The sequence below is a fragment of the Puma concolor genome, chromosome D4 (assembly GCF_028749965.1).
Source record: "Puma concolor isolate L17-30 chromosome D4, mPumCon1.1.hap2, whole genome shotgun sequence".
NCBI lineage: Eukaryota > Metazoa > Chordata > Mammalia > Carnivora > Felidae > Puma > Puma concolor.
The window spans coordinates 28,643,900-28,669,285 of record NC_141679.1 but is presented as its reverse complement, the minus strand read 5'-3'; the positions used below and the strand labels follow the sequence as shown (position 1 = coordinate 28,669,285).

Below are 25,386 nucleotides of genomic sequence, written 5' to 3'. Positions count from 1 at the left end.
CTTGAACCACAAACCGTGAGGTCTTGACTTTGAGCCAAAGTCAGACAACCGACTGAGCCACCCAGGAGCCCCTCAAAGTGGTTCTTAATATAGAACCTAACTGCAGTTTCCACCTACCCCACCAATGTAATATTAACCTGTCAGCCAGGAATTTTTCAATCTAGTCCAATGAGTCTGCCACTTGGGTCCTCTCCGTCCCTCAAAGAGGTGAGGTAGAAACCATGTTTTGTCCCCTAGAAAGAGCACTGCCAGGAGCAATCCTTTTCCTTTGCTAATAACTCTCTGGACACCCCCTTCTATAAAGTCTTCCATTTTGTACTACTCCTGGATGCACATCTCTATATGCTCAGTGGGGTCCTGCCTGATTCATGAAGCATTTCAGAAAGCCACTTAGATCTCCAAATTTATTTGGTTGAATTTTGTTAGTTACCAGGAGGAAAAATTTCCTCTGCCCTTTAAGTTGGGCTAAGAATCTAAGAGTTGCAGAAGAAAAATCAAACTTAGTTTCATACATACAGGGAACCCATGTTGTCATGGAATTCCAAAGACAGGCAACATGAGGCTCACAGGACACCCTGAGATAAGGAGAAAGGTCAGGGCTGGGGATACAAAGAGGAGGGAGACCATTGGTAAGCAGGATGTTTGGAAAACAATGTTTGTCCTGTTGTGTAGTTTAGTTTCTTAGGGAAGGAGCAATCTGTAGGCTAATGTCCCCTTCCTTCTACAGACAGATAGTTGAGGGGAGAGGTAAAGAGTTTTTCCTGAATCAGCTGGGTTTTGGTTTCTTTTAACTCCAAAACAATCTTTTTGCCAAAGTGGCCCATCTTGGAGCAGCCTGCACTTGGCCCCTGCATCCACATTTAAAAAAATTGCTCCAAAACTTGAGATTTAATCTACTTGTTTTTAACAATTTTGTGCAGATTACTTACAAAGCTTTATTAGGCATTAGACAAAGTAAGTTTTATCCTAGGCTATTATTTTATTTATTCATTCTTTTGTGGCTGTAAGATCTTATAAGAGATAACTTATTTGGTTAGTAAACTCAGGTAGAATACAAGTCTGTTTATTTACTGTTGATAACTCTAAAGATGTGTTTGTGTTAATTAAACCATCAAACTTAAAGTACCTTATCAAGTAATTTCTTAGATCTTTTGAACTTGAAAGTATTTGGGTTGGTCTCTACCTTTTGCAGTTTTAGAATGCCCAGTGCTTACTGTCATTTGCCTTTGAACCAGGTAAATAGAGGTCTTCACAAGGGAATTTTAGCAATGCCATCTGAATGTGGAAGCGTTTACAACACATTAAAATGTAAACGTCAGTGTACAGAGTCGCAGACCTTATAGCTTCTGGTGTAAAATTACTGTCATGAAATAGGTATAAAACTTACTAGTTCGGGGGAGCCTGGCTGGCTCAGTTGATAGAACATGTGACTCTTGATCTCTGGGTTGTTGGTTCAAGCCCCATGTCGGGTGTAGAGATTACTTAAAAAATAAAATCTTAAAAAAACCTTTTACTTTGGATCTGTTTTTATTTTTCTGTTTGGTAGAATAAGGCCTAAAAATTAAAAATTGAAAAAAAAATTAAAACAAAAAAATTCCAGCAGGCTCTGATGATCAACTTTAATTTTGGTGTAAGTTTTTCTTATAGAGTTATAAAAAATTTTAAAAATATATTATCAGTTTTTAGCCAGGAAAACCAATAACATTTCTGGCAGTATTAAACAACATCATGGACCTGAAAGACATCCTCCAAAAGGGTGTAAACAGTACTACTTTGACAAGATCTAGAGCCACTCCCAAAGATAGCTGAAGAGAGAGCCCAGGCAAGTGGAAAGCCAAGCCACATTCTTAGGATGTAAAACCAAACGGACAAGAAGGAAATAGTTATTCCTGGGAAAAAAGGATCCATAACCAATGAGACTGGACTCGGAAAGGAAGGGATAATGTGAATTTTTATTTCTCAGGAGGAATTGATTTAAAAATGAAAGAAAAAGGGGTGTCTGCATGGCTCAATTGGTTAAGCATCAGCCTCTTGATTTCAGCTTAGGTCATGATCTCACGGTTCATGAGATCAAGTCTCTAGTCAGGCTCTGTGCTGCTGGCATGGACCTTGCCTGGGATTCTCTTTCTCCCTCTTTCTCTTTCCTTCCCTGGCTCTCAAGTGCAGTCTGTCTCAAAATCAATAAATAAACATTTTTAAAAAATGAAACAAACACATACAGACAAATAGATAAATAAATAAATAAATAAATAAATAAATAAATAAATATGAAACAAACAAACTAAAAACTCTTGGGGGCCCTGCTCAGGTTTAAGAAATATTTTACTGTGGGCGGGGCGCCTGGGTGGCTCAGTGGGTTAAATGTCCGACTTTGGCTCAGGTCATGATCTCATGGTTCCTGGGTTCGAGGCCCATGTCAGGCTCTGAGCTGTCTGCACAGAGCCTGGAGACGGCTTCAGATTCTGAGTCTCCCCTCTCTCTGCCCCTCCCATGCTCATGCTCTGTCTCTGTCTCTCAGTAATAAATAAATATTAAAAAAAAAGAAATATTTTACTGTGGGCCTCAGTTCAGTCCTTGACCAACAATGAAAGGCCTCTCAGGAGGATCACCTGTAACCTCAGGTGGTGTCCTGTAAAAAGGTGAGTGTGTCTTCAGGTGGAAAGGCACCTGGGACAGGAAAGTAGCAGATGCAGCACTCAGGGCAAGGAGGGCTGAGGAGGTGGAGGACGTAAGTCAGTCTTACAGTCTTTGGTCTTAAGCACCTCTTGTGTTTCTAATTTTTTAGTAGCCTTTTGTAGTGAATCTTTCAATGCAGCTATTTTGGAATACTGAAGGCTTTTGGAGTCTTCTGCATATGCATTAAAATAAGTACCCCATTCTGTTTATTTAAACTGAGAACCCTGACTTTCATGTATACATCTTAAGTGAATAGTTCTGTCCAACTGGAAATTCCCCATAATGGCCACTATAATTCTAGGTTATTTTTAATAAATGTTTTCATCTTTCTAGATATCTGTACCTTCTGGGACTACAGTTCTTAGAAAGTAAGCAGGTGTGTGAAAAGCCTAGCACACCTGACTCTAGAATTTAAGGATCCCAGTAGTTATGGCTTTGGGTTTTGTGGAGCCAAGCTAATACCTGAAAGGGAGGTGTCATGGGGTTGAGGGCTGTGCAGTGTGTCACAGGGTACCAAGTTATAGGAAAATTTTCTTGAGGCTGACAGGTGACCTGGTGTCCATCTAACCTATTCTATGACCACCTTCTGCCATCATGGGTGTCTCTTTGAGATGGTCAGAGCTCTAGCAGCCTTTAAATGCTCAACCCATGCCCATTGAGTTTTGTGGTTTCTTGGCTTTCAAGACCTGCTGGCAATAGTCTTTATTTACACAAAACAAGACAGGCAAATATGTACCTTCATTTATTAGCATGTGTCCTGTCACTATGAAAGCCCTGTGAGCACCACCGCCCATTCCCTTGGGAACCTTGGTAAGGTTTTCCACATGGAGAATGTGGCCTGAAAGGCGGGGGGTTGGCTCAGGGCAGATCCTTCTGTCAGCTCAGTGGGGCTGCGCCTGGCACAGGTGAGGTGCTGGGCCAGTCCTGAGGGGATGGGCCACCCCCAAACAAGCTTGGCCACCACCTTTTGGTTTAGAGGTTCAGAGCTCGCAGAAGGTGCTGTCCTTGAGCCTGGCCCCATCATACACCCCACCTCTAGGCTGTGGATGGCCGTGCCATGTGCCCCTGTCCACATGCCCTGGAAATGGAAATGGTTGCAGGGTGGGGAGCAGTTCTGCAAGTCTCCTGCAAATCCCACGTCCTCAGCCTTCCTCCCCAGCCCTGTGCAAACACTTGGGAGTATTTATTCTCTATCAGGGTGGCTCTAACATCTCAGAAGAAAGGAGATAGCTTTTAGACAGTTTGGTTTAATTAGAAACTCATGTGTTTTGGGGCGCCTGGGTGGCGCAGTCGGTTAAGCGTCCGACTTCAGCCAGGTCACGATCTCACGGTCCGTGAGTTTGAGCCCCGCGTCAGGCTCTGGGCTGATGGCTCAGAGCCTGGAGCCTGTTTCCAATTCTGTGTCTCCCTCTCTCTCTGCCCCTCCCCCATTCATGCTCTGTCTCTCTCTATCCCAAAAATAAATAAACGTTGAAAAAAAAAAAAAAAAGAAACTCATGTGTTTTGCTTTCCTAGGTTTTGAAACATGCATCCTTCTCTCTTCCTGGCTGCCCTTTGCTTGGGAATAGCCTCAGCTGCTCCGCAACTCAACCAGAGCTTAGATGAACTATGGTCCCAGTGGAAGGCAACACAGGGGAAGCTATATGGCATGGTTGGTAACATTTAAGCTGCACAGAGGGACCCCCACAGAGAACAGTCTGTGCTGGTGGGAGTTCATAGCAGGGAGTATGTTTTTTTTTTTTACATTGATGTAATATTTTTATTTGAGCTACTATCCATATTCTGGTCACTTGACCTAATAATAGCCTATGGTAACATTTTCATGCCTTCAATACAAAGATCCAGTCTAGAGTTAGGTATTGCATTTAGTCGTCAGAATTTTTTAGCCTCTTTTAATCCAGAATATTTCCATAGCATATCTGTCTTTTTTTTAATTTTTAAAATTTTTAAATTTTTATTTATTTATTTATCTATTTATTTATTTATATGAAATTTATTTTCAAATTGGTTTCCATACAACACGCAGTGCTCATCCCAACAGGTGCCCTCCTCAATGCCCATCACCCACTTTCCCCTCCCTCCCACCCTCCATCAACCCTCAGTTTATTCTCAGTTTTTAAGAGTCTCTTATGGTTTGGCTCCCTCCCTCTCTAACTTTTTTTTCCCCTTCCCCTCCCCCATGGTCTGTTAAGTTTCTCAGGATCCACATTAAGAGTGACAACATATGGGATCTTTCTCCGTATGGCTTATTTCACTTAGCATAACAAGCAGAAAGTATCTTCTTGAGGCTGATCTTACCAAGGCAGTAAGCCGGGCACTGTAACTGTGCACAACATGGGCATATGTCCTGCTGTGTGATTGCTGGAGAACAGCTCCCAGAAGCATCAGAACACCCCTGGCTATGGTTTCTCCTCCTTTCTTTGAGCATGTCCACTTGGTGCAGTAGAGTTGGTTTTAATTTTTTTAATGTTTATTTATTTTTGAGAGACAGAGACAGAGCATGAATGGGGTAAGGGTAGAGAGAGAGACACACACACACAGAATCTGAAGCAGGCTCCAGGCTCAGAGCTGAGGGTACAGAGCCCAACACAGGGCTTGAATTCACAAGTGTGAGACGATGACCTGAGCCTAAGTCAGATGCTTAATGGACTGAGCCACCTGGGTGCCCTGAGTTGGTTTTAAATAGAAATAAAGATGATTAGGGAGAGTTTAAGATGACAGAGAAGCATGGAGACCCTGAATTGTCTTATCCCTGAAATGCAGCTAGATCACCACCAAACCATTTTGAACTCCTAGGGAATTGATCTGAGGATTAGTGCAACAATCTGCATAACTTGAGCTACAGAGCTTGGCAAGTCTGTGGTGTGGAGAGGTGAAGTGGGGAGAGAAAGGCTGCGGAGGGAAGGGGGCCATTTTCATGGAGAGAGAACAGAGACAGAAAGAGAAATGGGGAGAGTATGGCACATTGGGATCATGCACAAAAGGCACACAACCCCCCCTCCAAAAAAAAAAAAAAAAAAGTAGCTTGAGAGAAAGAGTGAAAATACTCGCAGGAGACTGAACAAGAAATCTGTTCCCCAAATCATTAACAGGGAGAAAGAAGAGGGTTTCAATACCACCAAAATTCTATAATAAGTGAAGAGCAGAGTCTGAAATTTTGGAGCTCAGTGCCTAGTGGTGCTCTGGTGAGGAAGCAGGGCGAATCCCCAGGAACAGGCAGCAGGATCTGAGGTATCCCTGTGCCACATGGGGAGAAGCGGTTTCCCTGCTTGGTGTGCATTTGGTAGAGGCCATAGGGCCTCCCTGCAGGCAAAGGTCCCACAGGACCCCAGAGAGCAGCCACGTTTGCGGGTATTGGGACAAAGACACCAGACTGCGGCAAAACCTGGTGCCCGCTGTATGTTGTGGTATGTCATAATCTCTGAACCTCTGCTGCTTCCCGACCACACAAACGTTTTCTGGGGCAAACCAGTACTGGCCATTGCTCAGTGAGACCCTCCCTCAGAGAGTTGGCACGGGTCCGAACTGTGGGAGTCTCTGAAGCGTGTGGTTTTAAAACAACACCCCATCTGAGATAAAACTCTGGAGGAAGGTGCCGCTGGGCAAGTGAACAGCTTGGACACAGACCGGGTAGAGGCAGGGAGTGGAGGAGGCCTGAGACAAAGAGGGGTGCTTGATTTTGGGTGAGTGAGAGCGCCAATTTCCAGTGCCAGACTGGAGAGCTGGGTAATCTATTTCCACTTGTACACTGATCCATCCCAGTAAGCTAAGCAGTGTCACCTAGTGGAGAGCAGAACTATTACACCAAGCCTCACCCAACTGCGCCCTCCAGGCTAAAGCAGCTGGACCATCCTGGGTCAGGAGGGAATCCCCCCCGAGGCTACACCCCACACTCCAACAGACCCTGTTCTGGGGCCAGGATCAGGCTGGGGGTGGGAGAGCAGGCTGGCTGTGAGGCCGGTTGGAGCAAGGGCAGTGAGAGCCATCCCATGTAGAAGTTGGCTCTCTGGGTGCACAGAGCACCCACCCACACCATCCTATCAGAGTTCTTGTTGGGTTTGGTGTCAGTGTTCATGTGTCTGTGTCTCCTCAGGACACGGATCTGGGCCGGGTCCACACCTTCCTGTTCCCTGCACTTTGCTCAGCCCATGCGGGCCTCCATAAATGAGTGAGTGAGTGAACCTGTGAATAATCCTGCTTCTCCATGTAGGGCTGAGAGAGGACAGTGGGAAGGTTACGGGGTCCTCTGGCCCCATACAGCATCGTGTATGTACTTCCTGACGCCCCTTCTCAGCATCTGGTGCCATCACGGTGTCATGAGGGAACGGGACCCCTCCACACAGAGGGGCAGGGGCCCCTGGGCCAGGCTGACAGGCTGACTCTGGTTCCCTTTTAAATTGACAGCTTCATGGGAGTTACTCCACCCCATTTCTTGTGCACCAAAATACCATGGACGCGTGCACATCCCTGGTGACAGAGAGCATGCTCGTTGTTGCCAGAGCCCGGGCAGGGACAGGGGGTGACTTGTTATAGCTATGGAGCTTCCTCAGGGGATGGAAATGCTCTGGAACCCAGAGCAGTGCTGGTTGTACACATTGTACACATAGTAAAGCCACAGAGTTTCAGTCCCTCTGAAATGGCTAAAATGGTCAGTTATCTGTTGTGTGCACTTTACATGAATTGTTTTTAGATGCAACGGGACAGAATCAGACATGGGTAGCATCGCTGACCAGGGTACCACTTTCAGGTGTAAAATAAGTAAGTCCCAGGATGTACTGTACAGGATGGAACCACAGTTCATTACACTCTATTGCATATTTGAAAGTTCCTAAGGGAGTAGCTCTTAAAAGTCTTATCACACAAAGCACAGACCAGGCAGGAATTCTGAACCTGGGGCAAAATTTAAAATCTGCTCAGGGCCTTGCCTTTTTCTGTGAGTAACACACCTTCTGTCACCTGTGTTCAGGATACACGCTGAGGACCCTTCCTCCAGTATCTGTGACCCTCCTTAACATCCAGGGTGGAATCAAAAGCAGCTGTTGGGCCCCTCGGGGTCTGGGAAAACCACCCTGGTGGGATCCTTAAGTGTCTGCAGCTGAGAAACTTCTTCAGAAGACACTGTCCCAGACTCTCCTCCACCAGCTCCACAAGGTTCCTGCCCTCATCCCGGCTCTGGAAGCCAGCACATAGGCGCCGCCTCCCCGGCTCCTGTCTCTCCACTCCGTGCTTGCTTTGTGCTGTCTCCTGTCATGGTCTAGGAGGAGTGCTGGCTTTGCGCTGGTTGCTTGGCTCGTGTCTCCTAGTGCCTTGGTGGCCTTAGGTTGGTCAGCCTGGCTGTGGGCCCTGTGTCCACCCCCTTCCTGGCCTGCACTTGCAGATGTCCCAGCAATAGCAAGGACAGGCCTGACTGAAATCATGGTCACAGAAAACAAAAGTCCACATCACAAATGTGTAAACTGCACATGGCATCGTGTTCTATTGGGAGGACAGGTGGGACCCAGCCCTTGAAGACACAGTGAGCTTGGACAAACACAGCTTCCAGATTGCACAGATCCAGCATTGGCCCCAGGAAGGGTCCTCGCCTTAGGCTTTCTTCTTGGAATGCTGGGCACACCCAGTGACTTGAGAGCAGCGGGCAGCACAATTGGGTTCCTATGGAATCCTGTTCCTGTGCATCTCAAAGTTGGTGATGTTGGAATGAATGCTCCGTAATGTGGCTTAATGTTGGGATTGCGCACTCACTCACATGGAACTTTGTTGGGATTTTATTTCTCCAGATCCCCCCAAGTGAGGAAATTACCTTTGGGAAAATAAGAATATAGCCTATCATTGATTTTCCATAACAGTTTCAATTTTGTACCTCAAATTCACTTGTGTACACGATATCACATAGTGTCATATCTGTAGCCACATCAAAAACAATGGTATTATACATGGTGTTTCTATGTGATCCCTCTCTCCATGAGGAAGGACATCTGAGTTGAATTTGTCGGGAACGGGGGACAGTTTACTGAGGTTAACATGCCCTTTCCACTTATTTTTTGTGAACACAGAAGAATTGCGACTTTGGGAAGAAATAATACCAAATTGGATTGATGTCTACAATGTTGCTCATACATATTGCTACTACTTTCTGAGCACCAAGTGTGTGCAGAGCACTGGACAAAATACAGTACATGTGACACCTCATAGATGTCCACACGAGAGCCTACAGGGTATCTCTCCACAATTTCACTGAAGCCTGGAGGGGCCAAGCGGGCTGCCCTTGCAACACAGCTGGCAGTTCATGAAGCATCTGGTTCTTTTGCCAGTGCCTAGTGATGACTTCAGCATAAAGGCAATCTCATACATGCATTTTCCATTTTCTTCTGTAGTTTTGATTTGATTTGTAAATGTAGGATGGGTTACATCTTCTCTGAGGGCAGCAGTTTTCCTGATTTAATGATTAAGCTCAGACTCTGAATACGGACCTGGCCAGTGCTTCTAGTTGTAGGTCAAGTTCCCTCACAATTCCTGCTGTTCCCCCTAGAGGGAGCCAGCTCCCTGCTGTGGGGTTAAATTTATTCCAGTCTGAACCACAGGGGAGGCAGGATAGGATGAGAACTTGTGTGCCTGAGTGAGAGACAGAGAGAGAGAGAGACCGAGACTGAGAGAGACAGAGACAAAGATTGGTGACAGACAGACAAGGATAGGCAGGGACAGAGACAGAGATAGAGAGACAAAGAAATCTGTTTATATCTGTTACCTGGAAATTTCATAGGTCCTCATGGGTAATGAAGATTATGCTCCAGGAGCCTAGGAGTTACCCTGAACCAGCCACACATCAAGTGACACATGGTTCCTGGGGAGGGAGAAGTGTTATTTGCTACTCACCCCTCACCCCTCAGAAGTCATGTCTCCATTCATCTTCCTTCTCATCGATTTTCCCCAACTTGAAGAATCTGCAAGCAGATTCTTGATAAAATGCGGCTCAGGGTGGCGGGATTATCCACAAGGGTCACTGTGTGTGGCAGCATCCTTCAGCCACTGCTTAGGGAGACTTGGGACTTGGGGCCTGGTGACAGAAGGTTCTGTCAGGAGGATGTGCCCTTTGACCCAGAAGCCGCCCCAGCTGCAATCAGCACAGCAATGCAGCGGGTCTCCCGGGGAGGCTGCTGACCTGGTCCAGGTGCCACACACATGTCATCTCACCGGATTCTCTGGACTTGGTGAGCTTGTGTGATAAACCCCCTTCAGGGAGAAGTAACCCGGGGCTCAGAGACATAATGTGCCTGTGACGAAGGCAGAGGCTGAAACCCAGGGCCTGGCAGTGCTGTGCACATGGGTGAGGGAGGGAGTAGGAAAACTGGATTTGCTGCCACCATTCACACTTGAAGAGATGTCACTGGACAAGTTGGGTATTTGGGCCTCTTGCAGAGGGCTGCTGCCCTCTGTCCCCAGAGAGGAGCACAAGGGAGGGTCTTCTGCCCAGCTTGCAAAGGGGCTTCTCCATCAGGCCACTAGGGGCCAGCAGTTAGCAAAAATTAATGTTTTCCCTCTGTAATTTTAATGTCTCCACATGAAATCATTATTGTTGTAATACTGTGGACAACTCTGTCCCAATCTTTTATCCTCCCGGCAAAAAATTCCTGCAGGAGGTGCCGGAATACCTTTCATTTGGCAAATCTGGTCTGCTCCTAGGAAGCCGGAGGCCATGGTGCCACTGAGACAGTCCATCCCTGACAGTGCTTGTCCAGGACACAGGTCTGACGCCACGGGGAGTGGACAGACCCCTTCTCGGGAAACCCGAGAGCCTTCGCCACTTGGACTAAGAGTCTGCAGAGAAGCACACTGCGACGGGGACCACGTTGCCACTGAGGGTTGCATCATTTCTTCTTTACATTTCTATTGGCCAAGTGTCCTACTTGTATAATGAGAGAGACCTATTCACTTAAGAGTAACTGTTCCTGCTTTTCTCCTTCCTGCCTTGAATTTTCCCATTGGGCTTGTCCTCAGTCTGAAATCTTTGCTCTTATGCAAGGGCTCACTTTGTGTTTGGCTCACCGACTGTGAAAGTCAGGCAGCCCGGGGGAAATGGTCAATTCTTCAGGACTTTGCAATGTGTGTTACTATTCCCTGCAAACCTAAGGTGTTAACTACAGCTGTATCTCAGCTACCCGGGTCCCTCCCCCAGTGTACTTATGGGGAACCTCCTCTCACCGCCCAAGTCCCAGCCCTGAGGCAAACAGACTAGCTCTGCCCTCAGGAAAATGGAGGAGAGACAGGCAGGCGCACTAGTAATGGGGCCGTGGGTCCATGGGCACCACTCCTGGGGCCCCCAGGCTCTAGGTACAGACGCAAGGGACCCAAATCGTGTTTCCAGCTAACCTCACAGGTCTCACCATAAATGTTCATGTGATATTTCAAAATTGATCCATTATTTCCATTTACTAACAGACGTGGACTTGAAAAGTGGATCGTTAATATCCTTCCCGTAACGGAAAAGCACTTCTGCTGCCATTGATAGAAATATTGCGTGAACCGCCAACCACGGGGCTGACATCTGGTACGTGCAGTTGCTCAGTCCTGCTTTCTCAACAGGGGAGATTAGCCGGGATGGACTTCAGGCCACAAACCGAGACCTGCCCCTAGAGTGACCGAAAGCCCTGGAGGGGATTCCATAAAGGAAGACCTTTCTCACTGGGACGCTCAGCGGCACCGAAAACCACGGACAGCTCCTGTGTGCACTTATTGTTGCCTTTGACAAAAAATGGTCTCTCGGACCTGAGTGGTAGTGCTTGATCCACATCAGTCAGGGTCCTGGTGGGGACATTAATGAAAGGCAGAGTCATGGGCAAAATTCACAGGAAGACCCAAGAGACAGTGAAGCATCTGGAGGCTGGGACAGAAGGAAGCCATTACCTCCCCTGGGGCAGAAAGACACAGGGATAAATCCTTTCCTGGGGAAGCTGGAGCCCAGGAGTGAAGCCGCTCAAGAATTTAGAGTCACAGACACACAGCTGGAGTCAGAGAAGCAGCACCGAGTGATGGGGGAGGAAACACGTGAGCCTAATCTCCCCCAGCCCGTGCAGTGCCCCCCATTAGCCGACCCTAAGTAGAAGCCCAATGACAGGCACGCCTGGGAGAGGCCGCCCATGGGGTCCACCTTTCGGGATGTCCCTTCCTTAGGAGAGTGGATGCTCTTTTCTCATGGCAACATTCTCCTTAATGGCGATGGCTCTCTCTCTTGCTTCAAAGAGACCCTCACATACAGGGATGTGGCACCACACTGCCCGAACCCAGAAGTCAGGGTTGTCTCTGTCTTTCTCTGTGTGCAGAGCTCCACAGAAGGGTCTGACTGGCCCAGCGTGGGTTCTGGAGTGGGCCTGCATAAACATCAAGGGGTGGGGAGATGGAGTTCCCTGGTGGCCTGGCCCCAGGGCCCCAGGGCCCCAGGGCCCCGGGGCGGTGCTGGGAAAGGAGCCATCTTCCCCACGGGGAGAGTTCTGTTAACAGGGAAGGGACCAGAAGAGCTCTGGACAAAGAAAAGCAAAGGATGGCAAGAGTCTGTCTACCTTTCTCAGATGCAGGTGCCGGGACTGGCACGTGTACATCAGGATGTGGGGCTGCCTGGGCTCCGGGAATGTTAAAGTAAAACAGCGAGGCATATAACCCAAATCTGAAGGGCTTAAGGACCACTGCACTCACTGCCCCATCCTGGGAAAGGCCTCGGGGGAGAGGCCAGGGGGGCCTTCAGGGTGTTCTGTTCCTGAAATCAGGTGAGGTGGGAACTGTCTGGTGAAGTCCCACCATGCGTAGCTGGCTCCACCCCCTGCAGGAGGAAGAAACCAGAACATGGCTCAGCCCCTGCAGCCAAATGAGACTCATCAACGTCCAGAGTCCACGGGGCTGTCACTAAACCTGGATGGCGTGACCCTGGGAGAGCCCCTCCAACACCAAGGGCCGGCCTGGCTGTACCTGCGCAAGCAGCCGCTAGATGGCAGGCAGGCTGTAAAACCTGAGGGAGGTTGGGAGACCTGAGGCTGAAAATGACTGCCTTTGTGAGGAGTAGTTTCCAGGTTTGCAAGATGAGAAACGTTCTGGAGAAGGCTGGTGCTGAGGGTGCACAGGATTGGCTGCCCCTGCACCCCGCAGGTAAATGTGCTAAAACGACTAATTTTGAGGTTTGTCTCTCTTACCACAATTTCTTAAAAACAAAGTAAAAAAGAAACCATCAAGCTGAAAGTTAAAAATAACCAGGTGAGAGAAAAGCTTGCAGAGGAATATGCAAAATTACCCACTGTGTTCAGAGTATGCAGAGAAGCTGGGCTCCCAAAAAGGGCTGAGATAGAAAACATGATCCAATGCACTTTGTAAGAATTTGAGATTTGTTACTTTAGGGAAACATCTAAAGTGGTATCAGAGGAGGAAGAATTAAAAATTTTGTTTGACTTTTTCTCTTTTGTTTTTCCATTTTTCCCCCAAGTTTGAATCATAGTCTTGTCCAGACTTTTGATTCTTGAGAACTTGAGCCAAACTGTTTATAAGGTGGGCAGTTATCAGATTCATTGTCTAGAGACCATGGCTGAGCAGCTATGGTGAGTGCCAGCCCCAGGCTCACAAGAAGGCACAGAGTCAGGTTCACTCATGTGCCTGCTTATCCAGGGAGGTCACCAGGGTCAAGTCAACAGTGCCTGAAACATTGTTTCTGGGTGTTATTTCCAGGGATTGGAGCTGTATTTTGGGTGGCCACCTGAGAGTAAGATCACACTTCATCTTCGCAACCAAAGGTCATGTGTTGCTGACAGGCTGGGGCCTCAGCCCATTCAGCCTGGAACTCAGTAGCTTCCAGACACAGGCCAGGACAGGGGTGGGAGCGCAGGTCCCCACTGAACACCCTGGAGGAGGGAGGGCCAGGGAGGAGACCCTGGAAGGGGATTTTAAGGAGATTCCATGGGCACCTCTGGAAATGTGTGTGACCGGAGCGAGAAATGGCTCAGGATAATGCTGCTAATATTCTAGAACCCCATCCTCAGATGCTTGCTGGTTGTGACTATTGCTCACAGGGCCAAGTCTTTGCTCCTAAAGAATGAAGAAGAGTGTAGGTGTAGAGAGGAGGGGCAGGAAAGAAGTTGCACAGGTTTCTACAGCAGAGGTTCCCCCGAGGTGGGACTGTGATGTGCCCTCCCTCTTGGGGCTGATGTTTGGTGAGGGGGCCTGGCTGGGTGCCAGATGCTATGACTCTACCCTGCGGGGCTCCTGTCAGGGGCACAGAGAGGGGACTGAGGCCAGCTCTGGGGAGGATGATGTGCCTTGTCCCCCTGAAATCATGGAATTTACAACTAAAGAGACTTTCAGAGGGTTTGATTAAGCCATTCTCTCTGTGACCTGAAACAAAGGGTTTAAGATTTTAAATAGAATTTTATATTTAATTATTATAATTCAGACTAATTGTCAGGCTGTCTGCCCACACTTGGGGGCCAGTTATTCTCCTGTGCTAAGTATTTAAAGTATAATATTGTGTATGAGCATGTGTGTGTTATGAGTGTACGTACATATTTAGATACTGTGAAAGTGTGTATGCATACGTGCGCATGTGTATGTGTGTGCATATGTATATATGTGCACGAATGAATGAATGTATGTAACTATATGTGTGCCTATGTGTAAGTGTATGTGTGTATATATATGTATATATACATGTGTATACATATATATGTGTGTATACATATATATACATGTGTATATATACATATATATACACACATACATGTGTATATATATGTATATATACACATGTATATATACATATATATACACACATACGTGTGTATATATATACATATATATGTAAGTTTGTGTTATTATGTGTGTATGTGTGTATGTTTTTTAATGACGTAAAGGATTTTCTAGCCCTAAAAACTTGATCTCCTGGGCAAGAGCCTTGAGACTCACTGATTTATCCATGAATGTCCATTTTCCACATTCCAGGGACTGAAAGAGCATGCTGAGAACTTTTCCTAGAAAAATATGAATTTATTAATGAATTTTTGCCATACCTTATAATATTTTTTTACAACATTGTTTTACTAAATATAACAGATTTTATATCACGTTTTAGCATGAATGGAAAGAAAATTCAATCTTCCTACCATCATGAGAAACAAAAATGTTGGTCAATATTATAGTTATTAGTAGTTTAGAAAACCTTCAGCTTCAAAACTCATTATGGATGCAGTTTTAAGAGTTTTTTTCCAAATCTGGAAAACCTCTATCAAGTTAGATATTTTTTATTGAAACGTAAGTTTTAGAATCTTTAGACATGTGGAGTTTTCTCATTTGCTGACTCATTTGAATGCTCGTTGAATTGCAACAATATTAGCCAGTCTCTGGGGGTCTGCATCCTTCTCAGTCTGGTCTGAGGGGCTGAATTCCTCTGTGGGCTCCCTTCACTGGGGACACAGCCTCACTAGCACTCTGGGCTTTTCTCCCTGTGAGGCTCCCTGCCACCTGGCCCAGGTCCCCACTTCTCCAGCCTCCTCACATCTCTGCGCCTGGGAGCCTGCTGTCCAGCTGGGGCCCTGCCTGGCCTCCCATTGGGAAAGGCTCCCCCTGACTGGGGGACCTTATCAGTCAACAAGGACTGTACATAGCAAGGACACCACAAAAGACCCATCATGTAGAGAACACCCAGCTCCAGGGCCAACATGCAAAACTGGTTATCCTGTAGAATGTTCTGATTTGTGGCCTTACCTGACTGTTTCTCCTGGTGACATCTAACTTATGCCCCATAAACTGGACAAACGTGGACTTCCAACATGGTTCGTTTCCATTTATCATTTTGGCAAAACGCTATTCTGAAAATAAATAAGAATAAGCTTTACTACCTCTGTTCCCAAAGTAGTTTGAGACTGTTTTTAACATAGATGAGCTTTTCATTTGCTGACTCCAGAACCTGAGCAGCCCTACTGTGTGCCGGAGGTTCCCACACTGTGTGAATTTCACGAAGAACATGGAGACTGACACTCTGTTACACAGAGTAAGACCACTTAGAAACAGCAACAGCTTCCCAGCGCAATCACCAGTCATGGTAAAATAGTTTTAAAACATTGTATTGGCTATCAAGAGAAACAGAAAGAAAGAAAACAAGCATTTAAAACAAAGAAATCTGAAATCTAAGAGAGTCAGAGCCTCAGAATTGTGGACATTTTTTCTTTGTTCTTTTTTTTTTTTTATTTTTAACATTTATTTATTTTTTGAGAGACAGAGTGCGAGCAGGGGAGGGGCAGAGAGAGAGGGAGACACAGAATCTGAAGCAGGCTCCAGGATCTGAGCTGTCAGATCCAGGATCTGAGCTGTCAGCTCAGCTTGTGGCTCAAACTCACAAACTGCGAGATCATGACCTGAGCAGAAGTCACATGCTTAACTGACTGAACCACCCAGCTGCCCCTGGACATTTTTTAATTGAATAACTTAATCTTAGAACAAAAGCATCCTATGGTCCTATTTCTTCTCCATTTCACAAGACTAGTGACCACATTGCTGTGGGCAGTGTGGCTTTCAGGTTTATTGCTGTTTTGCTTGTCTAGAAGCATTTGACTGTGCTGTGCATAGAAATGCAGGGAAAGCCCCACAGGCCCTGCCCATGAAATATTTCGTACCCACATGGATCCCGTCCCCTGACACTGTAAAACTCATCCTGTGTTCCGCAGGCAGGGCCTCCCTTTGGGAAGACCAGTGATTCTGGCTGTACTTGAAATGTGCTCACAGATCCCAGCGTTAGTAGGAAACCTGGAGTCATGCACATGTCAGACCACGGCCTGTCATGAAACACAAGGGTCAGTACATCTCTATTCCATAGACTCTGGGATGGAGAATGGGAGGAGCAGGTTTTACTTCATAAGAGTGTTCATGTTCCCGCCTAAACTTCCCATCCCTGTCCTTCCTTCCACGTGACAGAGAAGCCTGGAATCCTCATCCACGATAGCCATGTAAACATTTCTAAGACAACTAGTTATGGTGCTGCTTGTGGATTCCTTTGTCTCTTGAAGACGTGCACAGTGGAAGACAAGGTGATTGTGAGTCGGAGGTCCTCAGTGCCACCCAGCTTCTCCTGAGCGTCTGGCATTTGGAAGGACAGTGTATCTATCTATAAAGCCTGGCTTATTATTGAAAGCCAGGAGCTCAAAACTCTGGTTTTGCAAGTTAAATCCTGAACATTTGACTTTTATTTTCATGTCTCCTTTACTACACTTCCCAAGGCAATGGATGCTTCTGGTGAATCAAGGGTGTGTTGCATATACGAATGTGAATAAAAAATGAACATAAACCTTCCAAAAATATTATCCCTATCATAGTCGAAATTGAGGGGCTGAGAGGAGAGGGGAGAGGGGTGTTAGGGTTTCATGGGAACAGAGTTCAATGTGAGATGAGGAACATTCTGGAGATGGATAGTGGTAAGGGTTGCAACAGTGTGACTGCACTAAATAAAAACGGTTAAAAGGGTCAATTTTGTTGTGCATATTTCACCACAGTAAAAAGCAATTCACCTTGCTTCCCAGTCAGCAGGCGAGTGTGAAAAGCTTTCTCACTCTGTCCTGGAAAAAGAGCAAGGAACACATTGGCTAAGATGGTGGTCTGTGGTCTCAGGAGGACAGTGCTGACCTCCTGGGGTCCAGCTCCCTGGTGCTGTCCTATGAGTGTGACCAGCCAGCAGGGATCTTCTGCTGCCCACCTGTCTAGATCATGAGCTCTGAGCAAGCAGGGGTGCAACGGGCTGTGCATCTTCCCTGCAACAGCATACTTCCTGTCTAGTCCCTGCAAATGCTTGTGTGCTGTGTAGACTGCTACAATGTGCCTGGAGGAGGGGGCCGTGGGGCCCACATTTCACCTGCATTCAACCCAAGCCCTGTGTGGTTGGGGCGGGATCTCCTCCTGTACAGGTGATTGTTGGCACCAAGCCTGACCTTTATAGTAACACCATTTGGCACAGTCCATGTTGGATTATTGCCCAGACTGCTTGGATTCCTCTGATTCAAGTGCTCACTGAACCTCTAGGGTGCAGTGACCCCACTGCATGGGGCAGTGACCTTAGAACAGTTCCCCTCTGCAACAGGAGTCCACATAAGTCAGGTGGAGGAGACTGGGGCTTGGGGAACGAGTTCCCAGCCAGGACGCAGAACACACACCTGAGCACACATGGCTGAAAAATGTTTTCCTGTGCTCTTAAGATCTCTGGTCTTGGGGTGCCTGGGTGGCTCAGTCGGTTAAGCGGCCGACTTCGGCTCAGGTCATGATCTCGCGGTCCGTGAGTTCGAGCCCCGCGTCGGGCTCTGTGCTGACAGCTCAGAGCCTGGAGCCTGTTTCAGATTCTGTGTCTCCCTCTCTCTGACCCTCCCCCATTCATGCTTTGTCTCTCTCTGTCTCAAAAATAAACATCAAAAAAAAAAAATTAAAAAAAAAAGATCTGTGGTCTAACATGAGATTAAACTGACATAAGGCAAATTCATCAGAGGAAGCATCCAAGTGTATTAAATTTTTATATTGACATGGGGGCCTTCACAATCGAATTAAATACCCCAAGGGGTGACCACAGCTGGAAGCTTCTATAACTTTAGAGGAAGTCTTGATAAATTTGTAAAGAAATGACAAGACAAAGCACAGTAAGTTGTGGGGAGTGACAAGGAGATACTTTGGGGGGCAGGGGACAAAACTAGTGGAAGAACAGGATTATTTAGGAATTGTTTGCATAGATGCGTTCGGTATTGACTCCCAGCCTCTGTTGGTCAGGATGCTCTCTTGCTGGATCCTTTCTCAAGGGAGAACACCTTTCTCAGGGAAATTTTATGACCTGCTTCTGGAAAGGGGATGTTAGAGAGCCCTTCCTGCATCTGCTGCTTCTCAAGTGCCTGCAGCTCAAAACAACCAATATGCCACAGTCGCTTACTTTGGGGGAGTGTGTCCCAAATCCCTGCAGCCTCAGCGAATAGTAGAATGTCTTAGGAACAAAACTGAGGTTTCTGCGGAAGAAGGAATGCTGCATTTAGACTGTGACACAGTGTGTGTGTGTGTGTGTGTGTGTGTGTGTGTGTGTGTGTGTGTGTGTGTTTACGTGGGGTGGAGGGCTTAAACTCTGTTCTGTTTCTCTGGGGACCTCAGACTGATACACGGACCCATCTTATAGACCCACCCACCATCTCCTAGCATATCTTTCTCATGCCTTTTTCCCTTCTTTGCAATTATTATTATTATTATTATAGAAAGTGGTTAGTTTCATTACAGGAAGTGAATAGAGAGTCAAGACGGTGTTAATTGTCATCAGGGTAGGTGGAAGTAAAAGGCCTTACTTAGCATGGCACCAATATATTTCTTTTCACATTCGTCTATTGTGATGTCCCTTGAACCAGGTAAGGGATTGATTTCCAAGCTCACAAAAGCTGGAGCGGGTCTCTAAGTAATTCCCAACTTTCTCAAACCACTGAAGAGCTTTCCACAGTCAACCATCTCCCTACTGCTGGACACTTCGATCCTTCCCATATTTTTGCTCTTACAGACAATATGTAACTTTAGAAAGGCTCATCTAGGTTTCCCTGCTGACTCGCAGGTCAGAGGGCCTGCTTATCTAAACTTCTCAACGTCCACAGAGCTGGCACGTTGCCGTCCCGTGGCCGTCCTGTGATCTGTCTCTCCAGCAGGCAGAAGAGGGCCGTGTTCCAGCACCTGAGGACATCTGAAAGGATCAGTCACTGCTGTTTATTGTGGATCTGCTAAGTGAGAACGGATGGGCCATGTTCTTCTCATTTCCTGATCTCAGGGAGGCTCACTGTCTCCCATGGCTTCATCTACTATTTGTATTTTCTCTTCACAAACTGTAGTCTTATATCCTTAGTTTATCTCTCTGAAGTGATTTATCTTTTCCTCCTTAATAGGTATGTTTCTTGATGTGCGCTTTGTGTTACATGTTACAAACATTTTTCTCCTGTGCTGTGGAGTGTCTTTTAACTTTGTTCGTGGGGTGTAATTCCCATTTTGACGTAATCACATCTATCTTTCCTTTACACTTTGTGCTTAGTGTCTTTGGTCCCGTGTAAGGTCATAAATACATTTTCTTTTATGTTTTTAATACTTTCATACTTTTGTTTTTTTATGTTGAATTCTGGAATCCATCAGTAATATGTTTTGTGGATCTGCGTCTAATTTTTCCTGGATGACTAGCTATTTATTGACCGTTCTCTTCCCACTGATTTGAAATAGCATGTTTCTTTTTATTTTTAAAAAGCATCTATTAAAATAATCATATGGCTTTTCTCCTTTTGATGTGTTAATCGCTCAGCCTTCCAGTTGCTGAAGCTTATTTTCCCAGAGTCCAATGCAACCCGGTGAATGCTCCCACCTTCCCCAAGTAGGGCCAGAGCTCTACAGAGTACTTTAGGGGATGCTAGAAAATGGAAAGCACACCTGGATTCCCCCTGAGACAGGCCCAGGCACGTAACCTTCCAGTGGAAAGGCAATCAGGAAAGAATGAGAAACAGAAGAAAGGGGTTCTCAGGTCACAGGCTAGAGATCCCAATAGTTCCTCTGTCCCCTGCCTATGGAATGACGGTCACCCGGGTGCCATTCCACCAGTGGCTTTGAATCTTTGATATGTAGCCTCCGAGAATGAAATGAGGGGAGTCCCAAGCTCCTCCCAGCTCCCTGTCCTCAGATTTGACATGCAGGGACACAGATCACTAAATCACCACTAAATATATTTCAGTGTGCCTTCAATACACACTTTTTTCATATCTTATAATGGCATCAACTAAATGGAAGTTTAACATTATTTTCTTTGTTGAATAAGCATGAGCTTTTTCTTTTGGACCCTTAGCTGGACCACTGTGACTGCTCTATTGTTTTAGTCAAACCAGTTAAGGACCATTTGACAGGAAAGTGAGCCCAGACCATTGTCAACAAGTTTTTCTTCTGTAAAGAACAAGCAATTATCATCAAGAAAACATCAGAATAGAAGTCATCAGCTTGGGAAACAGAAGCAGATCGGGAAGATTACAGTGTACTGGGCCATATGGATAGGGCCAATCAGGCCAAACCCCAGGGATTTAAGTGGGTGGCCTTAGAGTCACTGCCCAGCACCAGAAAGCCCTGGGGCTACACCTGCCGAGAGCATCTGCACAGCTGCATGATCAGGTGAGCAGTGTTATCCTTCTGTAAGTACTTGGGAGGATAAATTCAATGTTTTTACTCCACCATAGTGGCTCTAACATCTAGAAGAAAGGAGGATGGATTTTTAGACAGATCAGTCTAATCAGATTCTCATTTTTTTTTCTTTTTGCTTCCTAGGTTTTGAAACATGCATCCTTTTGACTTCCTGACTGCACTTTGCTTGGGAATAGTCTCCGCTACTATAGAGCTTGATCAAAGTTTAGATGCACAGTGGATCCGGTGGAAGGAGACACATGGAAAACAATATGGTGTGGTTGGTAACATCTAAAATCTAAACTATCTAGGGGACTCACAGAGAATGCCCGTGCTGGTGGGAGTTTGTAGCACAGAGTAGCATCTTGAGACCACTCTTACCAAAGCAGTAAGCACAGCACCATGAGTGTGCATAGTGTGGGCATATGTCCTGCTGTGTGGTTGCTGGAAAACAGCTCCCAGAAGCATAAGACCATCCATGGCTGTGGTTTCTCCTCCTCTCTGTGAGCACATCCATTTGGTGCAGGTCAGTAGGTTTTAAATACAAATAAAAATGATATGTTATATGTTTGCCTGTAGGTTGAAGAATGCAGAAGAGCCGTGTGGCAGAAGAATATGAAAATGATTATGCAGCACAATAGGGAATACCTTCAAGGGAAACATAGCTTCTTGATGGCAATGAATGGCTTTGGTGACATGGTGAGTATGGCACGGATTTGCTGAAAGTTTTGTTGTTTCTCTCAGTACTTTCCCCCCAAATCTCATGCTTGTCAATATTCTACTTTCTTTTCCCTGAAGACTGATGAAGAATTCAGGCACATGATGATTGGTCTTAAAATCCAGAAGAATGAGAATGGGACAGTGTTTAAAGTCCCTTTCCCTGCTGGTATTTCCTTACCTATGAATAGGAGACAGACACCTGATATTAGTCTTGTGAGTATCAAGGATGACTACTCAACAGGTCTCTCTCCAAGAGGAAAGCCAAAAAGAAAGTGGCTCCCTGCTATGGTTTCCTGCTGTGGAAAAATATATTGTAGCTATATTTATTTATTTTGTTTAATGTTCATTTATTTTTGAGAGAAAGAAAAAGTGAACGAGTTGGGGAGGGGCAAAGAGAGAGGGAGACACAGAATCCAAAGCAGGCTCCAGGCTCTGAGCTGTCATCACAGAGCCTGATGCAGAGTAGATGAAGTTAGACCACAAGCCTTGAGATCATGACCTGAGCCTGAAGTCCGACGCTTAACCATGAGCCACCCAGGCACCCTGCCGTTGCTATGTTTTAAAGTTTTCATATAGATGGACTGTTTTCACTCTTGCTATTGGTTTTGTAGACTGAGACCTTTATAATTTGTTTTCAGGGTCGGTGTGCTTCTGGCTGGGCTTTTAGTGCAACTGGTGCCATCGAAGGACAGATATTCCGGAAATACGGCAAACGTGTTTCCTTGAGTGTGCAGAACCTCCTGGACTGCTCTCAGGCTGAAGGCAATGAGGGCTGCAATGGTGGTCTAATGAGTAATGCCTTCCAGTATGTTAGGAACAACAGAGGTCTGGACACAGAAGAATCCTATCCATATGTTGCAAGAGTGAGTAGAGCTCCTCACTTGTCACCATTCCAGCTCTGTCCTTAGAGTTGAATGCTTTTGAAGAAAACAGACACCATGTTTAACAGTCACATTTCCAATTGTAGATAGACTCTCTATCTGCAGTCTGTCAAGACTGTCATTAAACGGTATTAGCCTGGCATAGTTCTCTGCTTAGATGGTTACCACATAGCTGTTTTTATTTCTACATTACATGGAGATATGCATACCTTTTACACAAGGTATGGATTTGCCCAGAGTGAAAAACTTCTTAGGGACAGGTAGACCATGAGTGTTTCATTGAATCCACACCAGTTAGTTTTGCTTTTTTTAAAAAAGGTTTTTTTTTTTTTTTTAATTTTTTTTTTCAACGTTTATTTATTTTTCGGGACAGAGAGAGACAGAGCATGAATGGGGGAGGGGCAGAGAGAGAGGGAGACACAGAATCAGAAACAGGCTCCAGGCTCTGAGCCATCAGCCCAGAGCCTGACGCGGGGCTCGAACTCACGGACCGTGAGATCGTGACCTGGCTGAAGTCGGACGCTTAACCGACTGCGCCACCCAGGCGCCCCAAAAAAGGTTTTTTTATTAATTTTGAGAGAGAGAAAGAGAGGGAGAGCATGAGAGTGGAAGGGGTCCAGAGAGAGAGAGAGAGGGAGAGAGAGAGAATCACAAGCAGGCTCCATGCTCCATACAGAGCCCAACACGGGTCTCGATCCCATGACTGTGAGATCATGACCTGAGCCAAAATCAAGAGTTGTATGCTTAACCTACTGAGCCACCAATTAGTTTTTTAATTTTAAGACAATAAATAGCCTTTCACCTCCTGGGTTGCTTCACAACAAACTTGACTTGGAAATTTTTTACCTGTAAGCTGCCTTGAAGTCATGTTCCCCAGGAAGTGGATGGTCATAATCAAGTTTCTTTTCCTTTACCATTCAAAGGATGGACCCTGCAAATACAGGCCTGAGTATTCTGCTGCCAATGTCACTGCCTTTCAGACAATTCCTCGGCGGGAGGAGGCCCTCTTGGTGGCAATGAAAAACATGGGATCCATCTCTGCTGCTATAGATGCAAGCTTGGATACCTTCCGCTTCTATAAAGGAGGTAAGCATTTGTTGATACAGAAAAATTGGAAAACCACCCTAAGAAACAGCAAGAATGACACTTTGGTATGTAGAATTCAATGTATAATTTTGGGGTGTGTGGATTTAATATAGTTGTTCATTCTGTACATGTAATATTTATGTCTGCTGTTTCCATTTGCCATTACTTGGCCCAAATCCCCACGAGTGTAAGTATATAATAAATATATTTAAATGACAACACAATTTAATTAGTAGAGCTTACTTTACTTTTTTCCAAATGTTAGACCTTGATAACTTTTAAAGAATTTTGATACTGAAATTAACAGTGGAAAGTAGCTCTTGGCTCAAGTAATTTTATGTTCTCTGCTGTTTCCCTAGGTTGACATCCTACAAGTAGAATAATAAGGTTTTGGCAGGTGATTTTTTTAATGCCCCTTGACTATTATTTTCAAAAGGGATTGTGACAGTTAGTATTTCTCCTGGAGTGAGATGAGGGCCCAAATCCCCACCCCTTCCCACTAAACAAAGATATCTGACTTTTAAATCTCATCTGAATTCATATCAATATCACAACTGAATTTTGAAATGCCTCTCCTACTGTGGTTGATAGGCTGGGTTACTATCACATGTCACGTGGGAATCCTCACTCAGCATTGAATATTACTCCCCAGGCATTTATTATGATCCAAAGTGCAGCAGTGAAGACCTGAATCACGGTGTTCTGGTGGTTGGCTATGGCTTTCAAGGAAAAGAATCCGATAACCAAAAATATTGGTTTGTCAAGAACAGGTATGAAAATCGAGGAATACGTACTTTTGAATTTGAAAAGGGAATGTTTTTTGGAACCAGTGTTTGGACGCAGGTCCCCCAACCCTTGAGCACACTTCTGAAATCCCAGCAGTGTTTACCCCATCTAGGGGGGAGCACAGACATATTCATATGATGACAACATTAAGATACTGTCTCAGGCTTGCTAGGGTCCTGATATAGTTTTGGTACCACTGTATTTCTAAATTGGAAGTTTTTCAATATTCTATATCACACCCAGGTCCCAAGGGTTTCCTTTTCCTGTTCACACTGCAGTTTTGTGAAATGTCTGTGCTGGGTTAGAACTCAACCATGAACAAGAACGGCCTCTCCTGATTCTTCCTGAATCTGCCCTGGCCTCTGGTGCACTGCTCAATACTGGCTGCTATTGTTCAAAAGATGTATGTTTTCGGTTGTTTGTAATAGTTGGAAAACCCTGTCTTCTTTCAGCTGGGGCACTGACTGGGGCATGGGTGGCTACATAAAAATGGCCAGAGACCGGAATAACAACTGTGGAATCGCCACCAGGGCCAGCTTTCCTATCGTGTGAGATGATGGTGATGAAGAAGGCCTTGACTGATAACAGAATATCCAGGAAATGTATTTTATTCTAAAGTTGATCACATCTTATTTTGTGGGGTAAAACACTTGAATCACTGGAGATCCAAGTTGTGACGAATTCTGTTAGTGTTTACGCTGGTGACGAAACTACTTCTTTAATCCCTGCTCTAATCAACAGTGTGTGATTAAGTTGCTTAATAACTTTTGAATGTTCATGTTTTAATTTTTTAAAATTTATTTTTGAAAGAGAGACAGGCAGACAGGGTGTGAGTGGGGGAGACCAGAGAGGGAGACACAGAATCTCAAGCAGGTTTCGGGTTCTGAGCTGTCATCCCAGAGCCCAATGTGGGTCTTGAACCCACAAATCATCAGATCATGACCTGAACTGAGGTCAGACACTCAGTGAACTGAGACACCCAGGTGCCCCTGAATGTTCATGTTTAAAAGTTGCATGAAAGTTTTACCTTTTAAAATAAAATTTACTTTCATATGCTGAGGTGTGC

General features: G+C 45.6%; 2 protein-coding genes across 2 annotated transcripts in view; one reads left to right on the top strand and one right to left on the bottom strand.

Annotated features, from left to right (window-relative positions):
- The window catches only part of LOC112868649 (procathepsin L-like), a 130,006-nt gene that overhangs the window by 36,675 nt on the left and 67,945 nt on the right, over nt 1-25,386 (bottom strand). The gene's annotated exons all lie outside the window — the stretch shown is intronic.
- Nucleotides 22,281-25,296, top strand: LOC112868647 (procathepsin L-like). Its single transcript, XM_086684680.1, has 4 exons — nt 22,281-22,430; nt 23,372-23,534; nt 24,187-24,304; nt 24,773-25,296. Exons 1-4 carry the CDS (start codon nt 22,356-22,358, stop codon nt 24,870-24,872), a joined length of 456 nt encoding a protein of 151 aa, XP_086540806.1. The 5' UTR covers nt 22,281-22,355; the 3' UTR covers nt 24,873-25,296.